This window comes from Equus przewalskii, chromosome 9 (assembly GCF_037783145.1).
Source record: "Equus przewalskii isolate Varuska chromosome 9, EquPr2, whole genome shotgun sequence".
NCBI lineage: Eukaryota > Metazoa > Chordata > Mammalia > Perissodactyla > Equidae > Equus > Equus przewalskii.
In genome coordinates this window covers 76,180,976-76,203,714 of record NC_091839.1, presented here as the reverse complement: position 1 = coordinate 76,203,714, position 22,739 = coordinate 76,180,976, and the positions used below count along the sequence as shown (strand labels likewise).

The following is a 22,739-nucleotide window of genomic DNA, read 5'->3' as shown; positions in this document are numbered from 1 at the left end:
TAGGAATGCAGGGATGATTCATAAGCTGCCTATGACTGCAAAAGTCAACTAGGGTTCAATCAAGTGTGACATGAACTCTGCCATTGGTTCGGTAAGGAAGGCATATGGGATGCAGCTGAAGCCTGCTGAGATGCTGAGAAAACTCATGGGGAGATTTTTTTTTTTGGTGGTATGTGATGTTTTTGTGATTCTCCATAGCCACAGCCTAATTCTTAGATACCCTTTGTATACCCATAGAACCCCACTCCAAACCCAGATCTGCCTTTCTAGCATTTGTGTCCCACCAGTTTTCCAATCTCAAACTTCAGAGTTTATTATTCTGGCACTTCTTTTCAGTGGTGTGTTGGCTTGGCGCCTTGCTAGTCAGTGGCTTCTTTGTCATGGGTGGGCTGTTTTCAATCTAACAGAAATTTCTCTTTTGAAAGGTGTCAATTTTATGTGTGAAAATGTAAGTTTATGGAACTAAAGGCTGTCTCTTTAACTGTCATTACATGTTACATTAATATTTTATACATTACATGTCACATTTAATACTCTATATCTCTCTCAAATGTTCCTAGACCTTTCTACAACATTTTTGTCACAAACTGTTCCACTCAAGAAAGACATAGGGAAATCAAAACAGGGAGCCAAGAACAGTTGAGTGTCCATGGGGCTGGCGTTGGCCCAGGCCATGTGGTGGATTCAGACAAGGTGGACTTCCAGAGTGCCAGGAGGCTGGGAGGAGAATCTCCCTGAGGAGGGGGCTTACCAGGAGCCTAGAAGAATGAGGGAAACTCAGGGCACTCTGGATGAGAGGAACAATTGCTGACACATACATAGTGTGTTCTGGAGATTTAGTTGTGCTTGTATCTTGACTGGATCTGGGAATTAATTTTGGGTAACAGTTGATAATAAGACAGCACACAAAATTGAGCCATATTATAAATTGTTCTACTTATTATTATGAGGCATTCAAGTTTGGGATGTTAAGAAGTTACACACTAAGAATTTTATTTTTTCTCATAGAGTCTGCAATCCTATCACCTGCTTTATTTGAGGAGATGAATAAAGGGAGAATGAGAAAATTCCCTTGAATGTAAGAGTCACCTAAATTGGAAGCAACAGTTTTGGACTCTTAAGATTTCCTTTTACTCATCAAGAAACACTGATGCTTTCTGGTCTGGAGGTTCAAGAGTTCACATTCTCCCTAAAGCAAGATTGTCTGCTTTTATGGGTGTAAAGTGACTGCCAATACTAAATAGCCCCAAATGGGGTTTTAATGCAGAGAATAGTTCCACATTTTTCCTTCCAAACACACGTTTTTACATTCAAATATGTTAACAAATGATAGCTATTTTCCTCTCCTTGGAGAGTCCCAAAAACCCAAAGGGCTGATTAAAGGAAGAATGGGCCTGGCTCAGAGCTGCCCTTAGAAATAGGAAGCAGTAACTCTACTCTCAGGGAGACCAGATGCTGAAGATGCTATTGGTCAAAGAGGTGAACATACACATGGGGTCCCTGATGGCCTGTTTACCATGTTCAATGCACGGTGTCTGATTGTTAAGGACGGGAGAATCCTAAATCACCGTGTCACTCAATGTATGGGTTATGTTGTCAGGAAACAGGGAGATTATCATGCCTATAACAACTGGAAAAAGGGTGAAGTTTGCATGATGGGTCACAAAAGGCAAAACATCTAGTATGATCAAGTATTGACTGTGAAGTTTCAGCTTTCTCACATTCTTGGTCTTTAAACTGTGGGACTTGAAGATTTGAAGTTAAATTTCCATATTGTCTCCCGTCTAATCCCAGCAATTGTTCAGTACCTGAAAAAAGGTATTTGAATTTCTTTAACAGGCAGGGAATAGTTTCTAGAAATGCTGGATTCTTGGATATTTGGACTGCAAGTGGCTCATACATGAGGTACAGATATCAGATCACACAAGCCCAGAGACAACTCAGCTCCAGTCATAGGAGCAAAGACAGATAACCAGTGAGTGGCCCTTCAGAATAAACTGCATCAAAAGACAACAGTTGAAGGGATAGGCCAAGCGTTCATTAAATCAGAGCAAAATCTACTATGTGATCTGGACAAATGTAAGAGGCCAGCAACAGCCAACTATCCATGGGATATGCTTCTCTTTCAGCTCTGTTTGGTTTTTGTATATCTTCTCTCTGGGGACAGTTTTCCTATGGATATTCCCCCTGGGCAACCGTTTTATCATTATGACATGGCCCCCCAGTCCCAGAAAGAGCTTCTCTATAGGAATCTGGGAGACTGGCAAGTTGCAGAGAGATTTTACTTTTGAATAGCATTGTTGACAACTTTCTTAACCTGTCCAGATAGCCAGCTCTGAGTTGGCAGAATTTGTTGCGGTCATTCAATCAGACCAGGAGCCATGGGCCCAGAGCTGGAGTTGCTTCTTTCTCTCAGACATGGTTACTGTGTCAAGCTAGACTGGCCTAGTGTACAGGGACACTGGGCTATGTCTTTGGTCAAGGAGTAACCCTACGAAGCCACTGGCCATCTCCACATGGCCCCTCCACTGATGACATGATGAAATCCATGTTTATGTAAAATTGAGTAGAAAGTCAAGGAGGAGAAGGTTTTATGGCTATGCAGGGGGATAAAGTATGAGAAGATGGAATTAGAAAATGAGCTATTACCCTATTTTTTCAATCTCTTTTCTCTTTATTTTTCAGATTGGCTTATTTCTATTGCTCTGCCTTCTAGCTCACTGACTCTTTTATATATAATCTCCATTCTGCTGTTAATTCTATGTAGAACGTTTTTTATTTCAAATTTTGTAATTTTCTCCTCTAAAATTTCTATCTGGTTTTTTAAGTAATTTCCATTTCTCTGCTAAAATTTCCTATCATTTTAATCATTCTAGCATATTTTCCTTCAAGTCACCAAACGTTATTATAATAGCTACTTTAAAATCCTTGTCGACATCTGGATCATCTCAGCATCATACCCAGTTAATTGTCTTTACTCTTGAGAATGGGTCACACTTTTATGGGTTGTTGTGGGTTTTTTTTTTCTTTCCTTTTCCTTTTCTTTTGCATGTTAAACCATTTTGGATTATACCCTGGACATTGTGAATGTTACAATGTGGAGACTCTTCATTCTTTCTTATGCACCCAAAGAGTGTTGGTTGTTGGTTAGTTTGGTTTAGCAAGAAACAAAATTGGTTAGACTTAAACTGAAAACTGTCTCTTGGGTATCAGTGTAAATCTAAGTTTAATCCTTTTATTCTTAGTTTGGCTGTGCACATGTGTGGTTCAGGATCAGGCAGTGATGTTAACAGTTTATACACAGAATTTGAAGTCTCCCCTCATAGCTCTCTCCTTTCTGGGATTCTCCTCTCCCTTTCCAGAGATGTGGTTGCCCCAAACTCTGTCCACTAATTCCGCAGTCCAGAAAGACTGCTGGATTTCTATTAGAGTAGTAGCAGCATTGCCTGAGGCCTGCCTTCAGGTCAAAAGTCACAAAAAGGACATCATTCCACATCTTCCTTTTCTGTAGACTCCTCTTCAGAATCTGCCTGCTTTTTTTCACTCTCCAGTGTTTTCAGTTAATTTTTTTGTATTTTGTCCGATGTTTATGATTATTATTCATGGAATAATTAGTCCAGTGTGAGCTAATTAGGCCATTCCAGAAGCAGAACTCTGCTATTAGACTATTGAAGTAGTCCACATTTGAGCAATGAATGCCTGGATGAATGTAGTAACATGAACCATGCGGAAAAGTAGGCAAATACAAGAGATGAGATGTAGGGAAATTTTCATGATGCCTAGGTGTGAGGAATTAAGATAAAAAGGACAAAGATGTTGAGCCTGAGCTGCCAAGAGGAAGAGGTAAAAAGCAATTGGAATGGTGTATTGGTCAGTCAAGCCGCTATAACAAAATACTGTAGACTTGGGGGATTAAACAACAGAAATTTATTTCTCACAGTTCTGGAGACTGGAAAGTTCGAGATCAAGGTGACAGCTGATTCAGTTTCTGGTGACAGCTTCCTTCCTGGCTTCCAGATGGCCACCTTCCGCTGTGTCCTTACATGGGAGAGAAAGAGAGTATGCTCTCTGATGTCTCTTCTTATGAAGACACTAATCCCATCACATCAGGGCTTCGTTTAACCTTAATTATTTCCATAGAGGTCCTATTTTCGAGTACAGCTACATTTGGGGGATTAGGGCTTCAATATATGAATTTCGGGGGGGGCACAATTCAGTTTATAGCAAATGGAAAACTGGCTTTGAAAAATAGAAGGTTATGAATTATTTTAGACATGTTGTGTATGAAATGAACAAGGTACAAGTTGTTGGAGATCTGGGATGGAGCATGGGAAAGAGAAGATTATTGATGATAGATTTATAATCCTTCAACGTAGAACTCAGAGCTGAGGCCCTGGGGATGGATGAGTTCTCCAAGGGACAAAGCGTTGATCAATACTGAGGATTAAGGGGGCAAAGACCACGCCATGTGTAAACTCTCCCAGAAGTTAAGAGAAGAATAAGTCAGCAAATAAAACAAACAAGTTGTTGGCGAGAGAGGAAGACAGGCAGGAAAGTAAAATAGTGCCAAGGAAGATGAGAAAGAAAAGAGGGCTGTGAGAAGGTGGGCAATAGTGCTAAACGCAGTTAGAGAGGTCTTGATAAAGGCCATTGTCCAAAGGTGCTGGATTTGTAAATTAGGAAGTCATTCCTGACTTTCGAGAAAGCAGTCTCAGTAAAATGATTCATAAGAGATTAATGTGCAAGAGGTTAAGGAAAAGCAGAATGGAAGTGGTATGAGGGACATATTTGGAGCTTAAACGGTGAGTTGCATTACCAGTGTAGGCAATGCAATAAAGAACCACTGAAATGTTCAAAATATTGCCAAGAGCAAATTGAATTCAGCCGTGCTCAGATAACTCCTTCTTCCAGCTGGCCATGTTCATTCTTTCAACAGAAGCCATCGTGCACCAGCTCTACTAAGCAAAGTTGTATACACTTGGGGGAGAACAAACAGTCCTTGCCCTCACGTAACGTATGTGTCTCTCTTGCTCCCTGCCACGGCTCAGCTGGGCCCATTCTTAGTAAGGCCATCTTCCCTAGCCTAGGTGAGCCCCATACTGTCTACTCTTTGGGAGCAAAAGCATTAGATTCTTTTTCACTCTTACTAAAGTTAGACACACTTTTAAGCGTCAATGAGCTTTTCATGAAAACTCCTATCTCATAATTTTTTTAAATTATCGCATACTGCAATAATGATACTGCCCATTATCAAATGTATCAGCATAACTTTATTACAAGTTTTATTTTATTAAAACATAAACTTTTCATATAAACAGAGTGTTTACTGCGGTAGACTCCTATTCAATTAGACTGGGATCAATCCCAGCCATTAACGTGGTTTAAAAGCTTTCCAGTTGATTTCACTGCGTACCCAGGATTGAGCCCCACTGGATTAGAGATCTGTTATTTTGTGGTGGCTTTTATTGAAGAGCACTACCTCTGAGGTGGGACTAGCTCTGAGCGGGGAACAGAAATATTCATGTCCTCTTAGTGTGGGATTGCTTTCTGCTACCTGCACTTATTTTGGGCTGACTTCTTTCGGTTTCTGCTCAACTCTACCTTAATTAAGATATTAAGAATAATCTTAAACTCACAGTCAAGATGTTTTTAATCCAATGCAAATATCATTTTGTGGATGGGAAACAATCGTGCCTGCAGTTACCTGCTTTCAAATTCGAATGTATTTTTAATTTCTGCTGAGTCCCTCTTCTTGGGACTTTTAGAACTCTTGGGAAGACACAAAATACAGCTAACAAAATTTGCTGGACTTTACGCCGTTGGTCTGAGTAGATAAGGAAGAAAGAAATAAGTCAATAAAATGGGAAAGAAAACAAGGATTGTAGAAGAGTAATTGCCATATAGTAGACCCCCAATAAATGTTGACTGAATGAATGAATGAAATGACAGAGAAGCATATTGGAAGGTAGTTTGGGCTGAAGCACAGATTTTGTCTGAGAATTGTCTGTTGCTGAATTGAACCAAGCGTTGAATTATCTATGTGCATATTTTAGCCAGGACATATTTTCACCGCTGATACCGTGACTGCCAAAGTGGGAAAAAAGCAGAGAGGGCTTATCGTGAGAAAAGAGGAGAGTGCATTCTCCTCTTTTCTTTACTCCCTTGTTTCATTATACCTCATGCATTCTTACAAACTATGACCTAAAATTCTAAAGGAAGCCCGGTCTTTCGAAACTCATCTGGATTTTGTTTGGACCACTAAGGATTCCATAGCTGTGCCAGAAAATTAACCTACTTAGCTAATTTAGGAAATCTCTTTGTCCTTTGTCGTCCACTTGGCTTGCCTCTATTCCTTCACTTGCATCCCAATCAATCCTTTTTGTGAAATGGGTTGAAAGCTGCGTAGGGCCTCTGAGGAACTGTTGCCTGGAGATTTTACTATGGCTTCTTTTTACACACTTAATGATCAGTCACTAACTTTAAGGTGGTAAAGTAGTTCTGATACTTAATTTTATAAACAGCCTTATTGAGGTATAATTTATATCACATAAAATTCACCAATTTAAAGTGTGCAGCTTAGTTAATTAGCAAATCTATACAGTTGTGCACCCATCATCACAATCCATTTTGGAACAATTCTGTCAGCCTAAAAACTTCCCTCAAGCCATTTTGCAGTCAATCTCCATTCCCACTCCAGCCCCAGCTGACCACTGGTCTGCATTCTGTAACTGTCGTTTTCTGTAGCGTTTTGTAGAAACTTCATCTGAATGAAATCAGAATATCTAACACTTATTTTTAATTTATAAACTAAGCTTACCTTATTAAAATAGCCAAGACCAACTAAATTAGGTGGATCTTGTATTTCACTATAAACAGCAGCAGAATAAATTAATTAGAAGAAGAATTTTCTTAATCATGCTCTGAGACTTTATTGTATGCCTCATTTATTTTGCTGAATCGTATCTTTTCTCTTTTTGTTTGATACCTTGTTCAGTTTTTGGCCATGCGTGACATACTACCTCTTCAACATATAGAGATTAATATACTTTCCAACTTCAGGCTTTATTCTAAAGTCTGTATTATTATGACATTGTTTTCCAGAACTGTAAGTATTTATGTGTGTACAAAGGGAAAGAAAGCAGAGATACCTAATGAACCCTCAAACATTTGTAAATGGATGGAAGATAGATTGATGACTACCATATATTTAGGCTTCCAGAAAGTGGTTTATATCACAAGTTCTCAGGGTGCAGAAAATTAATAAGTTGAATATATTTGGAATAGAATTTCACTCATTGACTCGTGTTTTTACTTAACAGAAGGAATGTGAAACATGTTGTAGCAAGGAATAAAGCGCTACAATGGACTAAGTCCTATGTCTTACCAGAGTTTCCCTATGACGTCAAGTGCATGTTAGCAGAAGAGAAGTGTCCTGATCACAGCGTGAGGATAAGGATCATCGAGTTTCTCCAGGCCGACATGACCAAGTACCTGGAAGGCTCACTGTGAGTGACAACAGGCCAGCCTTGCTGCCTCGGGAGACGGTCTGTTTTCAGAGTAGACTAGAATTCTCTTCAGATTTTGGATGACAGAGTGGTAGTAAGTCCAACATTGCCCAATATTTGAATGTCTAATATATATTACATAGAAAGATTTCCAGAAAAGTCAGTGTAATTTAGACTCACTTAAAAGAAGGAATGTGGGCTGCTTGAAGTGAAAAATGTTCTTTCCGTTGCACTGAACAGATATCCCACCAGCCAGCAGTATAACGATGTGGTCAACGCCCTGCTGCAGGCCCACCCCTTCCTGGACGAGGACGGCTGTGGCTTTGTAAGTGGCCGCATGGCGCCATTGTGTTAATCTCAGCCCATCATCAAGTAATCGCTTTGTGCGGTCCAGTCCTTTTATGCCTGAATCTCCCTTTCCTCAGTTTCTCTCTCTGTCTATCTATCTCGTTCTATCTGTTTCGTTTTGTCTATTTCTCTGACTCTTTGTCTCTTGTCTTTTCTCTCTCCGATTCTATCTTTTCAGCTCTGTCTCTCCCTGTTTCTTTCTTTGCTTCTCCCTCTCTCTTCTCTTTTTGATACTTTCTCTCTCTCTCTCTGTGTTCATTTGCTTTTTTTTTTATAGAGAGTTTATTTTTTAGAGCAGATGTAGGGTCACAGCAAAATTGAGAGGAAGTTACAGAGATTTCCCATATACGCCCTGCCCCCAACACATAGCCTCCCACATTATTAACATCCCCCACAGAGTGGTACGTTTGCTATAACTGATGACCCTACATTGAAACATCATAATCACCTAGAGTCCAGAGTTTACATGGGGGCTCACTCTTGGTGTTGTATATTCTATGGGTTTGGACAAGTGGACAATGGCATGTATCCATCAGTGTAGTATCTTACAGAGTATTTACACTCCCCTAAAAATCCTCTGTGCTCCACTCATTTATCACTCCCCCATTCCCTTCCTTTGCCTTCTTCATCTCTCTGTGTCCTCATCTTTCTCTCTCTCTCTCTCTCAACGCCATTTGGAAGCTCAGGCATAAGGATGAGTCTCTAGGAAGGATCTTTGAGATGTGATGCCCGGAAAGAGAAGGAAGGGACGGCACCTACATCAGTGCTATCCTCAGGGCAGTGTTTCTTGCCTTCTGATTAGACCCAACGGAGAAGTTGTCTGGCTTTGAGGTCTTGAGCTCCAGCCTCACCTGGCCCTCTCACATCTCTGATGTCCTGACAAAAACAGGTCCTAAAGATGTTCTGGAGCAGCCATTCTCAACAACCGCTGCACATTAGGATCCCCAGAGACTCAGATTTAGTTTATCTGAAGAAGAGACCCAGGCATTAGTATTTTTAAAAGTTCTTGGGGCCAGCCTGGTAGTATAGTGGTTAAGTTTGCACACTCCATTCCTGCTATGTGGGGTTCACAGGTTCGGATCCCAGGTGCGGACATTGCACTGCTCATCAAGCCACACTGTTTTATGTGCTGTGTCCCACATAAAACAGAGGAAGATTGGCACAGATGTTAGCTCAACAACTATCTTCCTCAAGCAAAAGGGGAAGATTGGCACTAGACGTTAGCTCAGGGCCAATCTTCCTCACCAGAAAAAAAAAAAATTCTCAAAAGATTCTCATGTGCAGCCAGTGTTGAGAAACGCTGCTCCAGAGGCTTCAGACAAAGTTTGCCATCTGCACCTATGTGTCTCTTGGCTTTAAAAGCCTGGGATCTCTGTTGCTCAACAATGTGAATATGCTGAATGCTACTGAACTGTACACTCAAAAATAAAGTGGTAAAAAAAAAAAAGAGTGTTTTATGACACTGGAACTGTATGATTTAAGGAACAATTATGGGAAGCTGTAGCTATGTGCACATAAAGATATACTGTCCATTATTCCTTATATCTCTCTATGCCTTATACATATGCATTGGTAGTCAGATCTAAATAAGATAGATGTCTTTTTTTTTTTTTTGCTGAGGAAGATTAGCATGAGTTAACCTCTGTGCCAGTCTTCCTCTATTTTGTATGTGGGATGCCACCACAGCATAGCTTGACAAGCAGTGCTAAGTCCATGCCTGGGATCCAAACCTATGAACCAGGCCGCCAAGGTGGAGTGTGCCAAACTTAACCACTAGGCCATGGGGCCAGCCCCAATAGATGTCTTTTTGTACCTTATCATCACATATATCTGTGAGAAAATATTTTTGCTGTGCTTTCTTGAAGACAGAATTTAAGCAATTAGTTTCAATTTGAATAACAAAGGATAAATGTCAATATCTGAATATAAAAAAATTAAGGCTTCTGTTTTCTTTCTCTCGTTATTTCTCCTCTCTTTCTTTCTAAGAGAGGTTCATTATACATGGACAGAATCATAGAATTTTCTGAGTGGGAGAGGGCCTCAAAGATTCTTTTTCACTGCCCAGACCCTGGCAAGGTATTGGATCCCAGGTCTGGATCCAGTAAGTGTTAAAGCCTAGACTAGAATTCAGATATCCTTGCTTCTCATATGACGTCTTTTCTTAAAATATGCCGTTGCATATAAAAGCGCACTATAAAATAATCCAAATTTGCCCAAAAAATCCAAACAAACCTAGAGCCTTAACATTGATAATCGCCTTGATATGGCTGATAAAACTGATTCTAAGAATTCCTTCTACACTTGAGATATGATATCTGCTAACTAATCAATGGTACTGTGTATAGAGTTAGTTGCATTTAAAAAAAATAGTTTAAATTTGCTGTTTCAATAAGTTATACATTCACAGAGATCAAAATTCATAAGCTATGAAAGGATATGAATGGAGAGTCTCCCTCCCACCTCTCTCCTCCAGTCACCCAGTTCTCCTCCCCAGAAGCAACCGGTATTATTGAAGATGCCTTCCAGAGGATCTTTGCATATATATAAGCGAATACGTTTCTATCCAATTACATTTTGACCTTTAGTTTCATGGTTATCGAAGTGAGACAAATAGAAAGGAATGAATAATGCTTACTTTGACCCTGTGTGCATTTTACCCACATCTGTTCCCGGTGGCATTAACTAGAGATGGTTAAGTGATAAAGAGACTTGCAAAATTGCTTAGCAGGTTGTGGCCCCAGTGTGTGCACACTGAGTGAAGGGGGAGAGTCTGGGGCACGGCAGCTGTTTACCCAAATTCTCCCTGCAAGTGGGCGAGAGGGTGTGTTTCTAATGTTACAGGGGAAGGTGTAGAAAGTTTCTGAGAATGTTAATGTGTGTGTGTGAGAGAGAGAGAAAGAGAGAGGGCCAGAAAGCAAGTGAGCACTTGGTTGTTTTTATGGCTAATTTTATTCTCAACTTTTTATTTTGAAACATTTCAAAAATACCCCAAAGTTGAAAGAAAGCTACAGTGAATGCCCACATACCCTTTACCTAGAGGAAGGTTTCTCGGTCTCGGCAGTATTTACATTTTGGGCTGGATAATTCTTTGTGCTTGGGGCTGTCCTGTGCACTGTAGGATATGCAGCAGCATACCTGGCACCCAGAGGTATGAGGAGCTCCCTAACCCATGGTGTAACAACCTTTGTGTCTCTAGACATTGTCAAACGTGTCCTGGGAGGGGGTGGAGTCACTGATGACGGAGAGTCACTGATCTGGAGTCACTAGGTATTAACATTTTGCCATATTTATTTTTCCTCTCTCATACTTACTTGTTTGTTTGTTTTGGCTGAGCATTTAAAAAAAAGCAAGTTGCAGATGCCATTTCCAGATGCCTCAGCGTGCATCCTGTAAGGATAAGGACAATCTCCTGTCGAACCTCAATGCCATTTTTACACATAAGCGAATTAGCAATAATTACATAATATCATAGATAATGCATATTCCCATTTCTCCAAATATTCAGAAAATGTTTTTGAAATGGATTTTTTTGCTATAAAAACTAATCAAGGACTATGTATGGTATTTGGTGAATTTGTCTCTTTAATTTCTTTTGGTCTAGAACAGTATCCCTGCCCTTTTCTGTTTTTCCTGATATTTACTTTTTGGACAAGTCTAGTTCAGTTGCCGTGTAAGGTGATCCATATTCTGGGCCCGTCTGAATGTTTCCTAAGGATTCTATTTGGGTTTAAAATGTTGGGCAAAGATCTGCTGGTGACGCCATGGACTACTTCACGTATCAGATCAGGAGGCTTATAGTTCAGGGCTATTTTTTATTTCAGAGCGATTGGAGGAGAGCCGCATCCATGTAACACTTTCCACATCCCTGTAGCTGGAAAAGTATGAAGAAGCGGGCTGATTATTCGATGACACAGATAGTTCTACTGGGGCATCTGTGTGTGTAGGGAACTCACGGTCCCAGGCGTGTAGCAGATGCTCAGTAAATACTCTCTGACAGAGTTCTCATGTGGACAACCGTATTTGATTTGTCTTTTTTCTGTTCCCCATCAGGCAGCTAATACGGAGAGAAGGGAGAGGCTGGGAGGAAGAAATTGGCAATGTAAAAATCTCCTGGCCGTTGACTGCCGTAACACCTCCCACCAGGTCAGCAGGTTTAGAAGAACTTCAGAGCTGTAGGAAACAGGAGGGAAAAAATGCATTTGCACTAGTTCATATTTCAGGGCTAAGAGAAATATCAGCCATCCGTTATTTCCGTGCTGCTGGAAAACAGTGATGGCCGAGTCCAGACCCGCAAGCCTGTGGGAGATGATGAAGCATCTCTGACTCATGCATACTCAAGAGCTTAATCAGGGCCTCAGCCATCCCCCACCCTCAGCCCACAGCACTCCTCACTGGGCTGTTGAAGGTTTTATGAGCAGTATTTCAGTTTACAAATATCTTTCAGGAGTAGCTACTCACTGGACCCCACCCAAAACCCAGTGCCGTGGACAGCACTGATCTTATTGCTCCATTTTGTAGTTGAAGAAACTAAGGCTGAGGGATTACTTGTTGAAGATTTCTTGGTTAATACATACTAGAGCTAGTCCCGGACCCTGGGTCTTCCCAATTTATGTCCCAGTGCTTTCTGAAGGGCAGGAAATAACTCTGATTGGGACTTAAGGCAGGGAACCAGGAATGGCAAATCTAAGTGCCAGACAGTGGAGTAATGTGATCTCAGTAGCATTCCCATTTGCCTGAGAGGAAATAGAGCTCAGAAAACATGCCTGAAGTCACCCAGCGACCTTCCACCCTTTCTAGTGGCCAAGATGGGAAGGCGAATACTGGCTTGTCTGGTTGCAAAGGCTCACTTCCTTCCGTGCACCCACTCTTGGGCCTATTCAAGCACGTGGCATTGCAGGGCAGATGACGACCGAGAGGCAGCTCTGAGGCTCTGGCTTTGAGGGGTTGGGCCACTCCTCACACAGTGAGCTACTTACCAAGCAAGGCCAGGACTCAGAGTCTTGCTTCTAGTCTGTTGCTTCAACACCTGGGTCCCTCTACTTTGCAGAGGACTGACCCAAAGCATCTGGTATTTATAGCTTCCAGGATGCATCAAGCCCTGTGCTGGGCTGGTGAGCCAAGCAGACATGAGCCTATAGTAGAAGGAAGGGTGGAAGGAAAGGGAGAAATGAAGAAAGGAAGAATGAAAAGAACAGAACAGAAAGGAAACAGAAACAGAAAAACATCATATAGATGAGGGTAAATTCCCAGTGCAATAAGTGTTGACAAGGAAAGGTGAGAGCTGGTAACCAAGAAAAATGAGCTGTTAGAGAGTTCATAAGGGGATGATGGCTGAGCTGAGATCCGGAGCAGAGCAAGAGTTAACCAGATACCAGCATGCTGGAGAAAGAGAGGGACAGAGCTTTCCAGACCAAAACCAAAGGCCCAGCAGAGGGAGAGAATATTAGGGGTGTTGGCGTGTTGAGGAAGAAGCCCAGGTGTGTCTCCCAGCTATTGTCCATGTCTCTGGTCTTCCAAACAGTCCACATGCCAGACATACTTCCAGAACTCAAATTAGACCATCTCTTCTCCCTACTCAACGTGGCCTAGGAGAGCTTCCTCACCTGGCTCTGCGGCCGAGTTATCTACAAAGCTTTAGAAAAGACAGACATCTGGGCTGCACTCAGACCTACTGAATCAGAACCTCTAGAGTCTGGGCCAGCAGCAACAGCGTCACTTGGGAGCGTGTAGGAAGAAGTGCAAATTCTCAGCCCTACCCCTGACCTACTGGATTAGAGGCTCTGACCGTGAGGCCCAGCAACGTGTCCTCCAGGGATTGTGATTCAGGCTGAAGTTGGAGAACCATTGCTTTAGAAGAAGAACCAAGGGCAAAAGGTCCCTGTGAGAGAGTCTGCTGTAGCCCGTCCACAGAGAGTGGCTTGAAAAGATCTGTTTCCAGATTCCTTTGAAGCTCTTTATGCAGTAACCTGGCCCTTCAGGATGGGGCAGGCTTCTCTCTCCTGCCTTGTTCTGCACCACATCTTCTACCATTCCGCATGTTAAGCTCTGTGTTCCAGCCATGCACAACTCTTGACAGCTCTCCAAGTGTCACGAGCTCTTCCTCTCCCCGATGTCCCTGCTGCTTCATCTGCCTGGAACCTCTATTCATCCACCCCCCTGGTATTTCCCCATGCCATCTCCATTCCCCTTCTACGGTTCCCCGAATTCTCCTAAGACCTAAGCCTCAGCTTAGATGCACATCCTACAGGAAGTCTTCTGTGGTCTCCTAACACAAAGCTGTCTCTTCCCCTATTATAGCTCTTTCACTCTGTGTTGAAGTTACTTGTCCCTCTGCTACACTGAAAGCCAGCTCGGCCTGCCCTTCCCCCTGCCCGGGGCAGGAGCCTGGTCTTTGTGTTTGGAATAGTAGATGCTCCACGGATGTTTGGGACATGAATGCCAATAGTATCCACCAAGGTGAATTTCAAGGAGTGACAGAAAGAGTCATATATAGATTGATGCATTCAAAGAAAATTCATCAATCTATGTATGCATAAAGCAGTTTCAGTTCTTTTCTAGAACCTATTAGAAAAGTGGTGTGCCTTGTGGAGACAGCAGGGGAAGGTGGAAAATATCTAATTTTAGGAATTAGAAAATCTAGATTCAAGAGCCAATATATTTACTCAATAGCTATACAACATTGAGAAGATGTTTTCACTTCTCTGACTCTGTTTCCTATTTATAATTTAGGGATTACCATTTTTATAGCAATATCATGAGATTGTTGTGAGGATAAGGGAAAGGATAGCTATATTATTTCTATTACTGTGATGTGAAAATAATTTTAAACCCAAACGTGATAGACGAATAAAGATTTTATTGTTGATACAGGATTATTCCAATCTCCTTGAAGATTAACTGTCCCGTTTTGTTATTTTACACAGTTTTTATGGAAACGAGCCCTCAAAGACCGCTTTAAATATGTTCGGAGACCCATAGAAGATGATGAACAAGTCATGAGAAATAAGTGTAAATTTGGACACCGAAGAGGCCAGACAAGGAAATCTCTTGCTGATATAAGATTGGATGAAATTAAAATTGTGCAGATAAAAGTAAGATTGAATCTTTAATTGATCTAACAATTTATTGATTCATTGATTGACTAGGAATAATAAGTAATAGCATTTAAAATAATTGAAACAAGATAAAAGATATCCTTTTGGTGTGGTCAGAAACCAAGACAATCTATGTCTTATATGGCAAAAAATATAAATGATAATATTTCCTAAAGAGGGCTTCCCAAAACAATTTGAGCAGAGTGTGTCATTGAACAGCTCATGTTTATTCTTTCATGACCTTGAAAAGACCTGGAAAACTCTTCTGTTCTTGGTCCTTGGGTAGTTTATCTTCCTCTCATCTTGAAATGCATCCTGTGTTCTTGCTGTTCTTACTGTACAGAAGGCTTTTCCTCCTCGTGTTATAGGGGTTAGGCTGCCTCCAGTCTCCAGGTTTGAGGGAGGAAGGAAATCCACATGCATGGGTGCAAAACTCCACATTGCCCTGTCTTCACGAAGGTGGCCGTGAGGAGCTTCAGGCCAATGGCCCCAGGCCGGGCCTGGAGATTCCTCCCTCAGTGGCAGGTGTACTGTGCATAATGTCCACTTGGGTCCTAATTAGCTGAGATCCTATAAATATTCCTTAGCTACCTCAGAACCCCAAAATCTTCTCACAAACCAAAACATCTCCTGACAATAAAGTAGATTGAAGTCCTCAGGAAGGATGCCCAACCACCAAGTGTAGAAGCTCAGTCTCAGGTTCCCCAATTCTATTTCTACTTCATTTCAACGTGAACATGTAAATCCTGACTATTCAATCCAACACGTTTATGTTAGTGAATGCACTCGCTCTAAACATTCTATGTCCTTTGTCAGCTGGCATATTTATTTGATACTAATGGAGCAGCCTCCTTGGCCATCTCAATTTTATTAGCATTACTAACAAAGCTCCAGGGGACAGGAATACTTTTAAACATATTTTCAGCCCAGCATCGTACACAAAGAAAAATTTTAGATGAAGGTGTGTGTTTTAAATATCTCATTATAGTTTTCAAGTGATTGGCCAGTTAAGATCATATAATTTTATGTGTGCTCTTTGATAGAAAGACAAGACGGATGAAAAGGTACCTAAAGTTAGTTGTGTAACTTTTTGGAAACTTTGAATGCAATATTCCGATTATAAACTAAAATCATGATGAGATAGAATTACATTCATCTTAAAATATCTTTCATATTCTTAAAATAAAAAGTCACTTTGTAAAGGAACAGAATTATATTATGCAGAAATTTTCTCAAAAAAATGATTTTCAGTATACTAAAAATGGAGTTCCTTTATAAATGAATTAAAATTTTACAGATTCAGTTTTCCTTCTTTTCCTATGATGCATGTTCTACCTCAATTCACGGGAATGGATGATGGTAAAATCGGGAAATTAGCAACTGTCCCCAGCATTAGAACTGAAGGGGTAAGTCCGTGGGGTTGGAGATCACCCCAGGGACACAGGCTAAATGGCAGCTCCTCTCTTGTTGACACATCACTGTTGAACCAGTTAGTATACTCACCTTTCTCTTCTTTCTCCAAACCACCTTAGTTCTTCGTGTAACTACACCTTTTGTGGCTCCTCCCTTCTAGTTCCCCAGGCATGCCTGCATCCTGAGATGAATCTTGCTGAGGCCTATACAGGGGCTTTGGCTACAAAAAGAACAGGGAATTGAGTGTACCAGGGCCCGAGATAAGTTAAGTTGCAACAGAATTTAGTTTGGGGACGAAAAGAGATCATAAAGTAGTCATGTTCACATTTGAAGAGACAACATTACTCCTGGTGAACAAGTCTAATTGGTAAGGATCTGCTTTCCTCCTCCTTACAAATGGAGCTGCTAATGTTTTTAAAGACTGTAGCATCCCTGGGTATGACCTAGCCTTCTGTAAAGCCGAAGCTTTAAAGGATGGGGAAAAATTTACACTTGAATATTACAGAAACAATGTGTTTCTGCATTTTGTACCCTCCGTGGTGATTAAGCAAATGGAAGAACACTAAGAGTGGAGCGACAAATCCCTTGAATATACTACTTATCTCATGGAATTTTATCCTTCAGATGAATTGCCTAAATTACTTCTGATCTCCATTTTGAAATTCTGATAGTTCTTTTTTAATGTTTTTAAGATGTCTGAAAATTAAATATATTTGGCTTAAGGTACACTTGGGTAACTTTCAAATCTTTTAAAACTTCTTGACTGGGTACAATATTTCCATAAGATAGAAAAGAGTTATTTCCTGTGCTGCAGAGATGGAAAATGCTGATGCAGGCAAGAAGCCAGGAGTCAGGCCATTCCCTCAAAGGAAGTGGGTTTGGCTAAACTGGAGGAAGATTTTGGGAAGGCATAAGGGAGGGGATGAAATTTTCATTTGTTTTGTTTCTGTTGTTCTTGCTTTGGCGGTTGGGAGGAATTTTACCAAGGAATTGACAGTAAATGTCTCATTGAAGGAGGGTGGGCTTCTTAGTCCTTCACGTGGGCGTCCACAGAGAACTCAGGCAGCTGTAGAATTTGTGTGGGCCTGAGTGTCGGCCACGGAGGTTTATCCCGAACCCTCCCTCTACCGTAACTCCTAGGGCAGTGTAGCGCTGCCTAAACTGTGCTGCAAAACCTGCAGCATCAGCAGCATCCAGGCAGCCCCCTGTGAATCTTCAACACACCTGGTTCCTCAGATCCCTCTGCTGAGAAGACTGATCATCATATCATACAGATTTGTCAAATCCCAGACTATGTTTCCAGACTAATCCTGCAAAATACTGGGTATTTTGCAATGTTTAAAAGTCCTTTTCCAATCTCATGAGCTCACGTCACCGCTGCTTGTACGGTCCTGCAGCCAAATGCAACAGCTGTGCTGTTGCCTCTTATGCATCTGACTTTTGGTTTTAGGTCCAAGCAATTTGTCACCCTGTGAACTGATGAATTTGTTTCCTTTGCGTAATTGTCTTTTACTATACTTCCTCATGTGTTTATAAACAGATATAATCAGATTCTTAAAACAGTAAACTGAGTAAGTTCATAAGTTGCTGACACCATTATCCTGTTTCCATGATGAAGGAATTGTATAGAACTATGTGGCAGTGTAGTGAAATTATATTATACTTTGTCCTGTAGTATTTTTTGTGAAAAACCTCAAGTGTTACTTAAAGTTGAGTGAGTGACACTCCCCACTCCCCAGCACATTATCGTCATTGTCCTGAGCTAGCTCTTTCTCTTGTTCTATTATTTTCTTTTTGTCCCCACTCCTGTCTGCCCTTCTCCCCACCTGTCCTTGGGCAACCATTCAAACACATTTCATATGTATCTATTTGTGTGTAAGTGTTACAAAATGTGTACTACCATTTTGAGTTCATATACTGTTGACAATGTAAATGGTATCCTATACCTCATTCATGTTTCACTTTTTTCACTGACACTCTTTAGGAGTCGCTTGTGTTACCATGTGCATTTCTAGGCCGTGATTGTCAGGATTATCAAGTCCTCCTTGACTCAAGCCCCGTTTCCCCCTGACCATGAATGGCACTGCAGAGAACGTGGTCGTGCATGTCTAGTTAGGGAACTACCTGGGGTGTTCTTTCTTAATAACACTCAGAAGAGGAGTGGAGGGCATGGAGGCACTTAATTTAACCAATTATTCTCCAGAATGACTTTGTTAGTCTCACTCCCCTAGTAGCACATATCCCTGTATTCCTGCCAACTCTTGGCATTAGCCAGCCTTCTAGGTTTTGCCAAGTCTGATAGATAGAAGGTGTAATCTCATTCTGGTTGTGATTTGCATTTCGCTGGAGAAGTAATGAATCCGAGCATCTCTTCACATGTTTGTTAGACTTTTGCGTGTCTCCTTTTAGAAAATGGCCTCTTTAGATCCATTGCCCATTTTTTAATGAGTTGGCATCTTTTTCTTGTTAATTTGCAGGAGGCAGTCCCTCCCATGCCCTAAATCACAAGGATATTCTCCTGCTCTTTCTGCTGTTGTTTATAGTTCGCACTTTCCTGTTTAGATTGGTGAGTCATCTGGAGTCCATCTTTGTGTGTGCTGTTAAGCAGGGATCTCAACACCAATTACTAAACAATCCATCCTTTTCTTATTGGTTTATGGTGCCACTGTTATTGCATATTAAGTTCCCAAATAGACTTGGGTGTGTTCTGGACACTCTGTCTTCCTCCATTGGTCTATCAGTCTGTTCTTATACCATTGCCACATTCCATTTGATTACTTAGTACTTAATCAATAGTACTTAGTATCATTTCGAACTTAGTGTACAGACATTTTTTTTGCCATTGGAAGATGTGCTGGGTCAGGGAAGTCCCTCAGTAGAGAGGATTCTGGGGAGATTTATCCTCATTTTTCAGAATAAGCGGAGGGACAGGGGGTCATTTTCTCAGGAACCTACCCCCGGGACTCTTCTGTAGCATCTGCCCCCTCACAGGAGAACTAGAGCCTGGGCCAGGGATGCTGTGCCCAGGTGGGAGGGTTGGACTAAAAGAAAGTTCTGAGCATCTGCCAGCACAAGGAGCACCAGGATGAGCTCTGTTTTGTTCTTGTGGAGGGCCTGCTGTGACAGGATGGAGATGCTCTGATGGGGGATCCTGCTTCTGTCATTTTGACGCTGGGGTGGGGATGGGGGTGGCGTCTGGTTTGCATGGGGCATTGGGCCTGGATCCTCACACTGTTGCAGCGTAATGCTCATTCTTTCTTGGGAATCTCTTCATCCAGAGGATTCCTTGGTGGTCCTCTTGGGCCTCTACCAAATGCCCCATTTGAAATATCAGTTTATAAACATACTTTTTGAAATGCTTAAATTCTTCTTTAATACTTTGAGTAAAGCATGCATTTTCTTCTCTTAAGTTATTGAAGTTTCTTTTAGCTGGTAAAGCCCTCAACTTATCATCGCAGACTTTTCACTCATGGGATATAAGCTGACTTTGATAATAGCCAATGCTTCTTTGAAAATTTTCTGAAAAAAATTTGGCCTGGATCTTTCAGGTGTCCAGTTCTTCACATTTATGGCTGAGATTTTCATCTGCTTTGACAAGGTTCTCCTCCTTTGTGGGGTAAATTAACTCTAAATTGGATATCGGGTGAAAACTTGTTTTCTTGAAGCGGTACAGGAAGGACTTTGCGGTTTCTACAGAAACTTTTGCTTTTCTCTGTTTCTTTTCCCAGTTGCAGTGACATTTTCTCAGTTTGGAGGCTTTTAAAGTGATCTTTAAGTGCACAGATTATTTTATCTTTATCAGTTAATTTAGTCTTAGTTTCTTTTTAAGAGTTTCAAATAAGTAACTTAATCCTGTTAATCAGTTTCTTCAAAACTCCTTTTGATATCATCTTCTCAGAGGTCTTCGTTTTATAGTGTATCTGTAGATCCACTTCTAAGTTCCTACAATCCGTGTCATCTTCTCCAGGATCCGCAGTTGTTCCAGTCTTTCTGTTCCTTGTTTATCATCTGTTTAGCGGTTTTATTCATTATTGAAAGTGGGGCATTGAAATCTCCATCTATTATTATTATTGTAATTGTCTCCTTCTACTTTGAATTCTGTCAGTTTTTGCCACATGATTTTTGGGACTCTCTTATTTGGTGTATATAAGTTTATAATTGTTATATCTTCCTGATGGATTGGCTCTCTTTCCATTATAAAATATCTTCCTTTGTCTCTAGGAACAATTTTTGTCTTCAAGTTTATTTTGTCTGATATTGGTATAGCCTTTCTAGCTCTCTTTTGGTTACTGGTTGCATGGTGTATCTTTTCCCATCTTTTTGACTTCAATCTATTTATGTCTTTGCATCTGAAGTGTGTCCCTGGTAGACCCCATATAGCTGGATCATTTTAAAATCCATTCTGCTAGTTAATGTAATTATTAATAAGGTAGGATTTATATCTGCTACTTTTCTATTTGTTTTCTATATGTTGTCTCTTTTTTGTTATTTTATTCTTTCATTATTGCTGTCTTTTGTGTTAAGTAGATATTTTCTAGTGTACTAGTTTAATTTCCCTTATTGTTTCTTTTAGGATATACACATTTTTAGTTATTTCCTTAGTGGTTGCCCTGGGGATTACAACTAACATATTAATTTATAATAATCTAGATTAGTGTGAATTTAATTACAATAGCATACAAAATCTTTGCCCCTGTATAACCTCATCCTCCTTCCTTTTGTACTGTTATCGTCACATAAATCACATTTTATACATTATATGCCCATCAACAAAGATTTATGATTATTGCTTCATGCAACTGTCTTTAAAACAAGACAGGAGAAAGAAAGAGTTACAAACAGAAAATACACATCTACTGTCTTTTATATTTTCCTATGTGGTGACCTCTACGTGTGCTCTTTATTTTTTCATGGGAATTTGAGTTATTGCCTAATATTCTTTCATTTCAGCCTGAAGGACTACCTTTGGTATTTCTGGAGGGTAGGTCTGCTAGTGACCAATTCTCTCAGTCTTTGTTTATCTGGGAATGTCTTAAATATCTTCTTCATATTTGAAGGATTTTTGCAGCATATAGAATTCATTTGGGAAATGGTTGTCTGGTTTGAGAATTGGGTGTTCTGGCATTCAGTTCTTATGGTTTTGGCTATAGCTAACAGAAAACGCTGTCTGAGGCTGGCCAGAACTATAAGGAGAGCAACACTCTCACAAAACAAGAAACCCAGTGGCAGAGGAGTGTGGACGTCACAGCTGCTCACCAGTTTAACCAGTTCGTCTCCTCCAGACAATCAACAAGATTGTGCTTCTTTGCTCCCTTGAAGTTGAGTATGGCCATAAAACTGACTTGGACCCGTGAAATGTGAGTGGAAGTGACATGTGCACAGAATATCCACTATGCCATGCCCCAGCTTCCCCCTCTCTTTTTTTGCAGTGATGACTGACAACATTCTAGAGGGTGGTGTTCCTTGGATGAGGAGGATGAGGAGCTGGGCCCTCAGATGGACATCTCACATGAGCGATAAAGAAACGTTTGTTGCTTTAAGCTCTGGGAGTTGTTAGGTACAGCAGCATAATCTTGCCTATCCTGAGTAGTACCAGGAGCCCCAAGCACAGTATGCCTGGCTTTGGATCCACATCTTGCTGATTCTCCGGGCTGGCTTCATGAAGTGATGGAGGCATTTTTCAGGATCTGGCCAATCCTGCCAGCCTCCCCAGGACTAGTTTGTGTCCTTGTACTATATCTAGGTTGAGAGAACTATGAAAAGCATTGCCATATGTTATAATAAAAATGCTTAAAACATAGGGAAACATTATCCTACTTTAAGTAAAAATAACTACTTTTCGCTTTTTCAGCTAATTCATTCGCAGATTCTTTCCATTTCTTCATTACTAGGAGTAGATTATCTCCACTGTGGCCTTTGTAAGGACATTTCTCAGAGTCTAAAACATGGAGGAAACAAAACTAATATTTTGCCCCATTCTGATGTGAAATATCTTATTAAACATATGCTGGGAATGTCGTGGCAGTTTCTTAAAGAACTTAACTTATGCTTGTTTTTAGCCTATACTATATCCAGGACAGTGATGCGGGAATTTAAATAAATGCGTGTAGGATGTCCTGGTATCCCGAAGTGCTCCAAATGTTTGCAAACTCAGTTAATCAATCAATCAACTGCCAGGTTTTAAATTACTAACACGACACTTATAATTTATTTCTCTCTTAAAACATTTTCTTTTCCTACTTATTGGGTGTATATGTACCCCATAACTTTGAAAGTCATGCAGTATTTTGTGTTTTAGTTTTCTTTGGCTTAGAAATAAAATGGAATTGAAAATTATGCAAAAACTGCTTAAAGAGTCCAATGCTTCTAATATTTTCTA

General features: G+C 40.7%; 1 protein-coding gene across 4 annotated transcripts in view; it reads left to right on the top strand.

The window, feature by feature from the left end:
- SAMD3 (sterile alpha motif domain containing 3) overlaps positions 1-22,739 on the top strand; it is a 48,143-nt gene that overhangs the window by 14,172 nt on the left and 11,232 nt on the right. For 2 of the 4 annotated variants that reach the window (XM_008518090.2, XM_008518091.2), the window contains exons 5-8: positions 7,320-7,505; positions 7,746-7,830; positions 11,904-11,996; positions 14,777-14,944. In XM_008518090.2, coding sequence (XP_008516312.1) covers positions 7,320-7,505; positions 7,746-7,830; positions 11,904-11,996; positions 14,777-14,944 — 532 coding nt within the window. The remainder of the gene's footprint in view (positions 1-7,319; positions 7,506-7,745; positions 7,831-11,903; positions 11,997-14,776; positions 14,945-22,739) is intronic. The other 2 variants (XM_070557063.1, XM_070557064.1) reach the window with 1 other exon arrangement.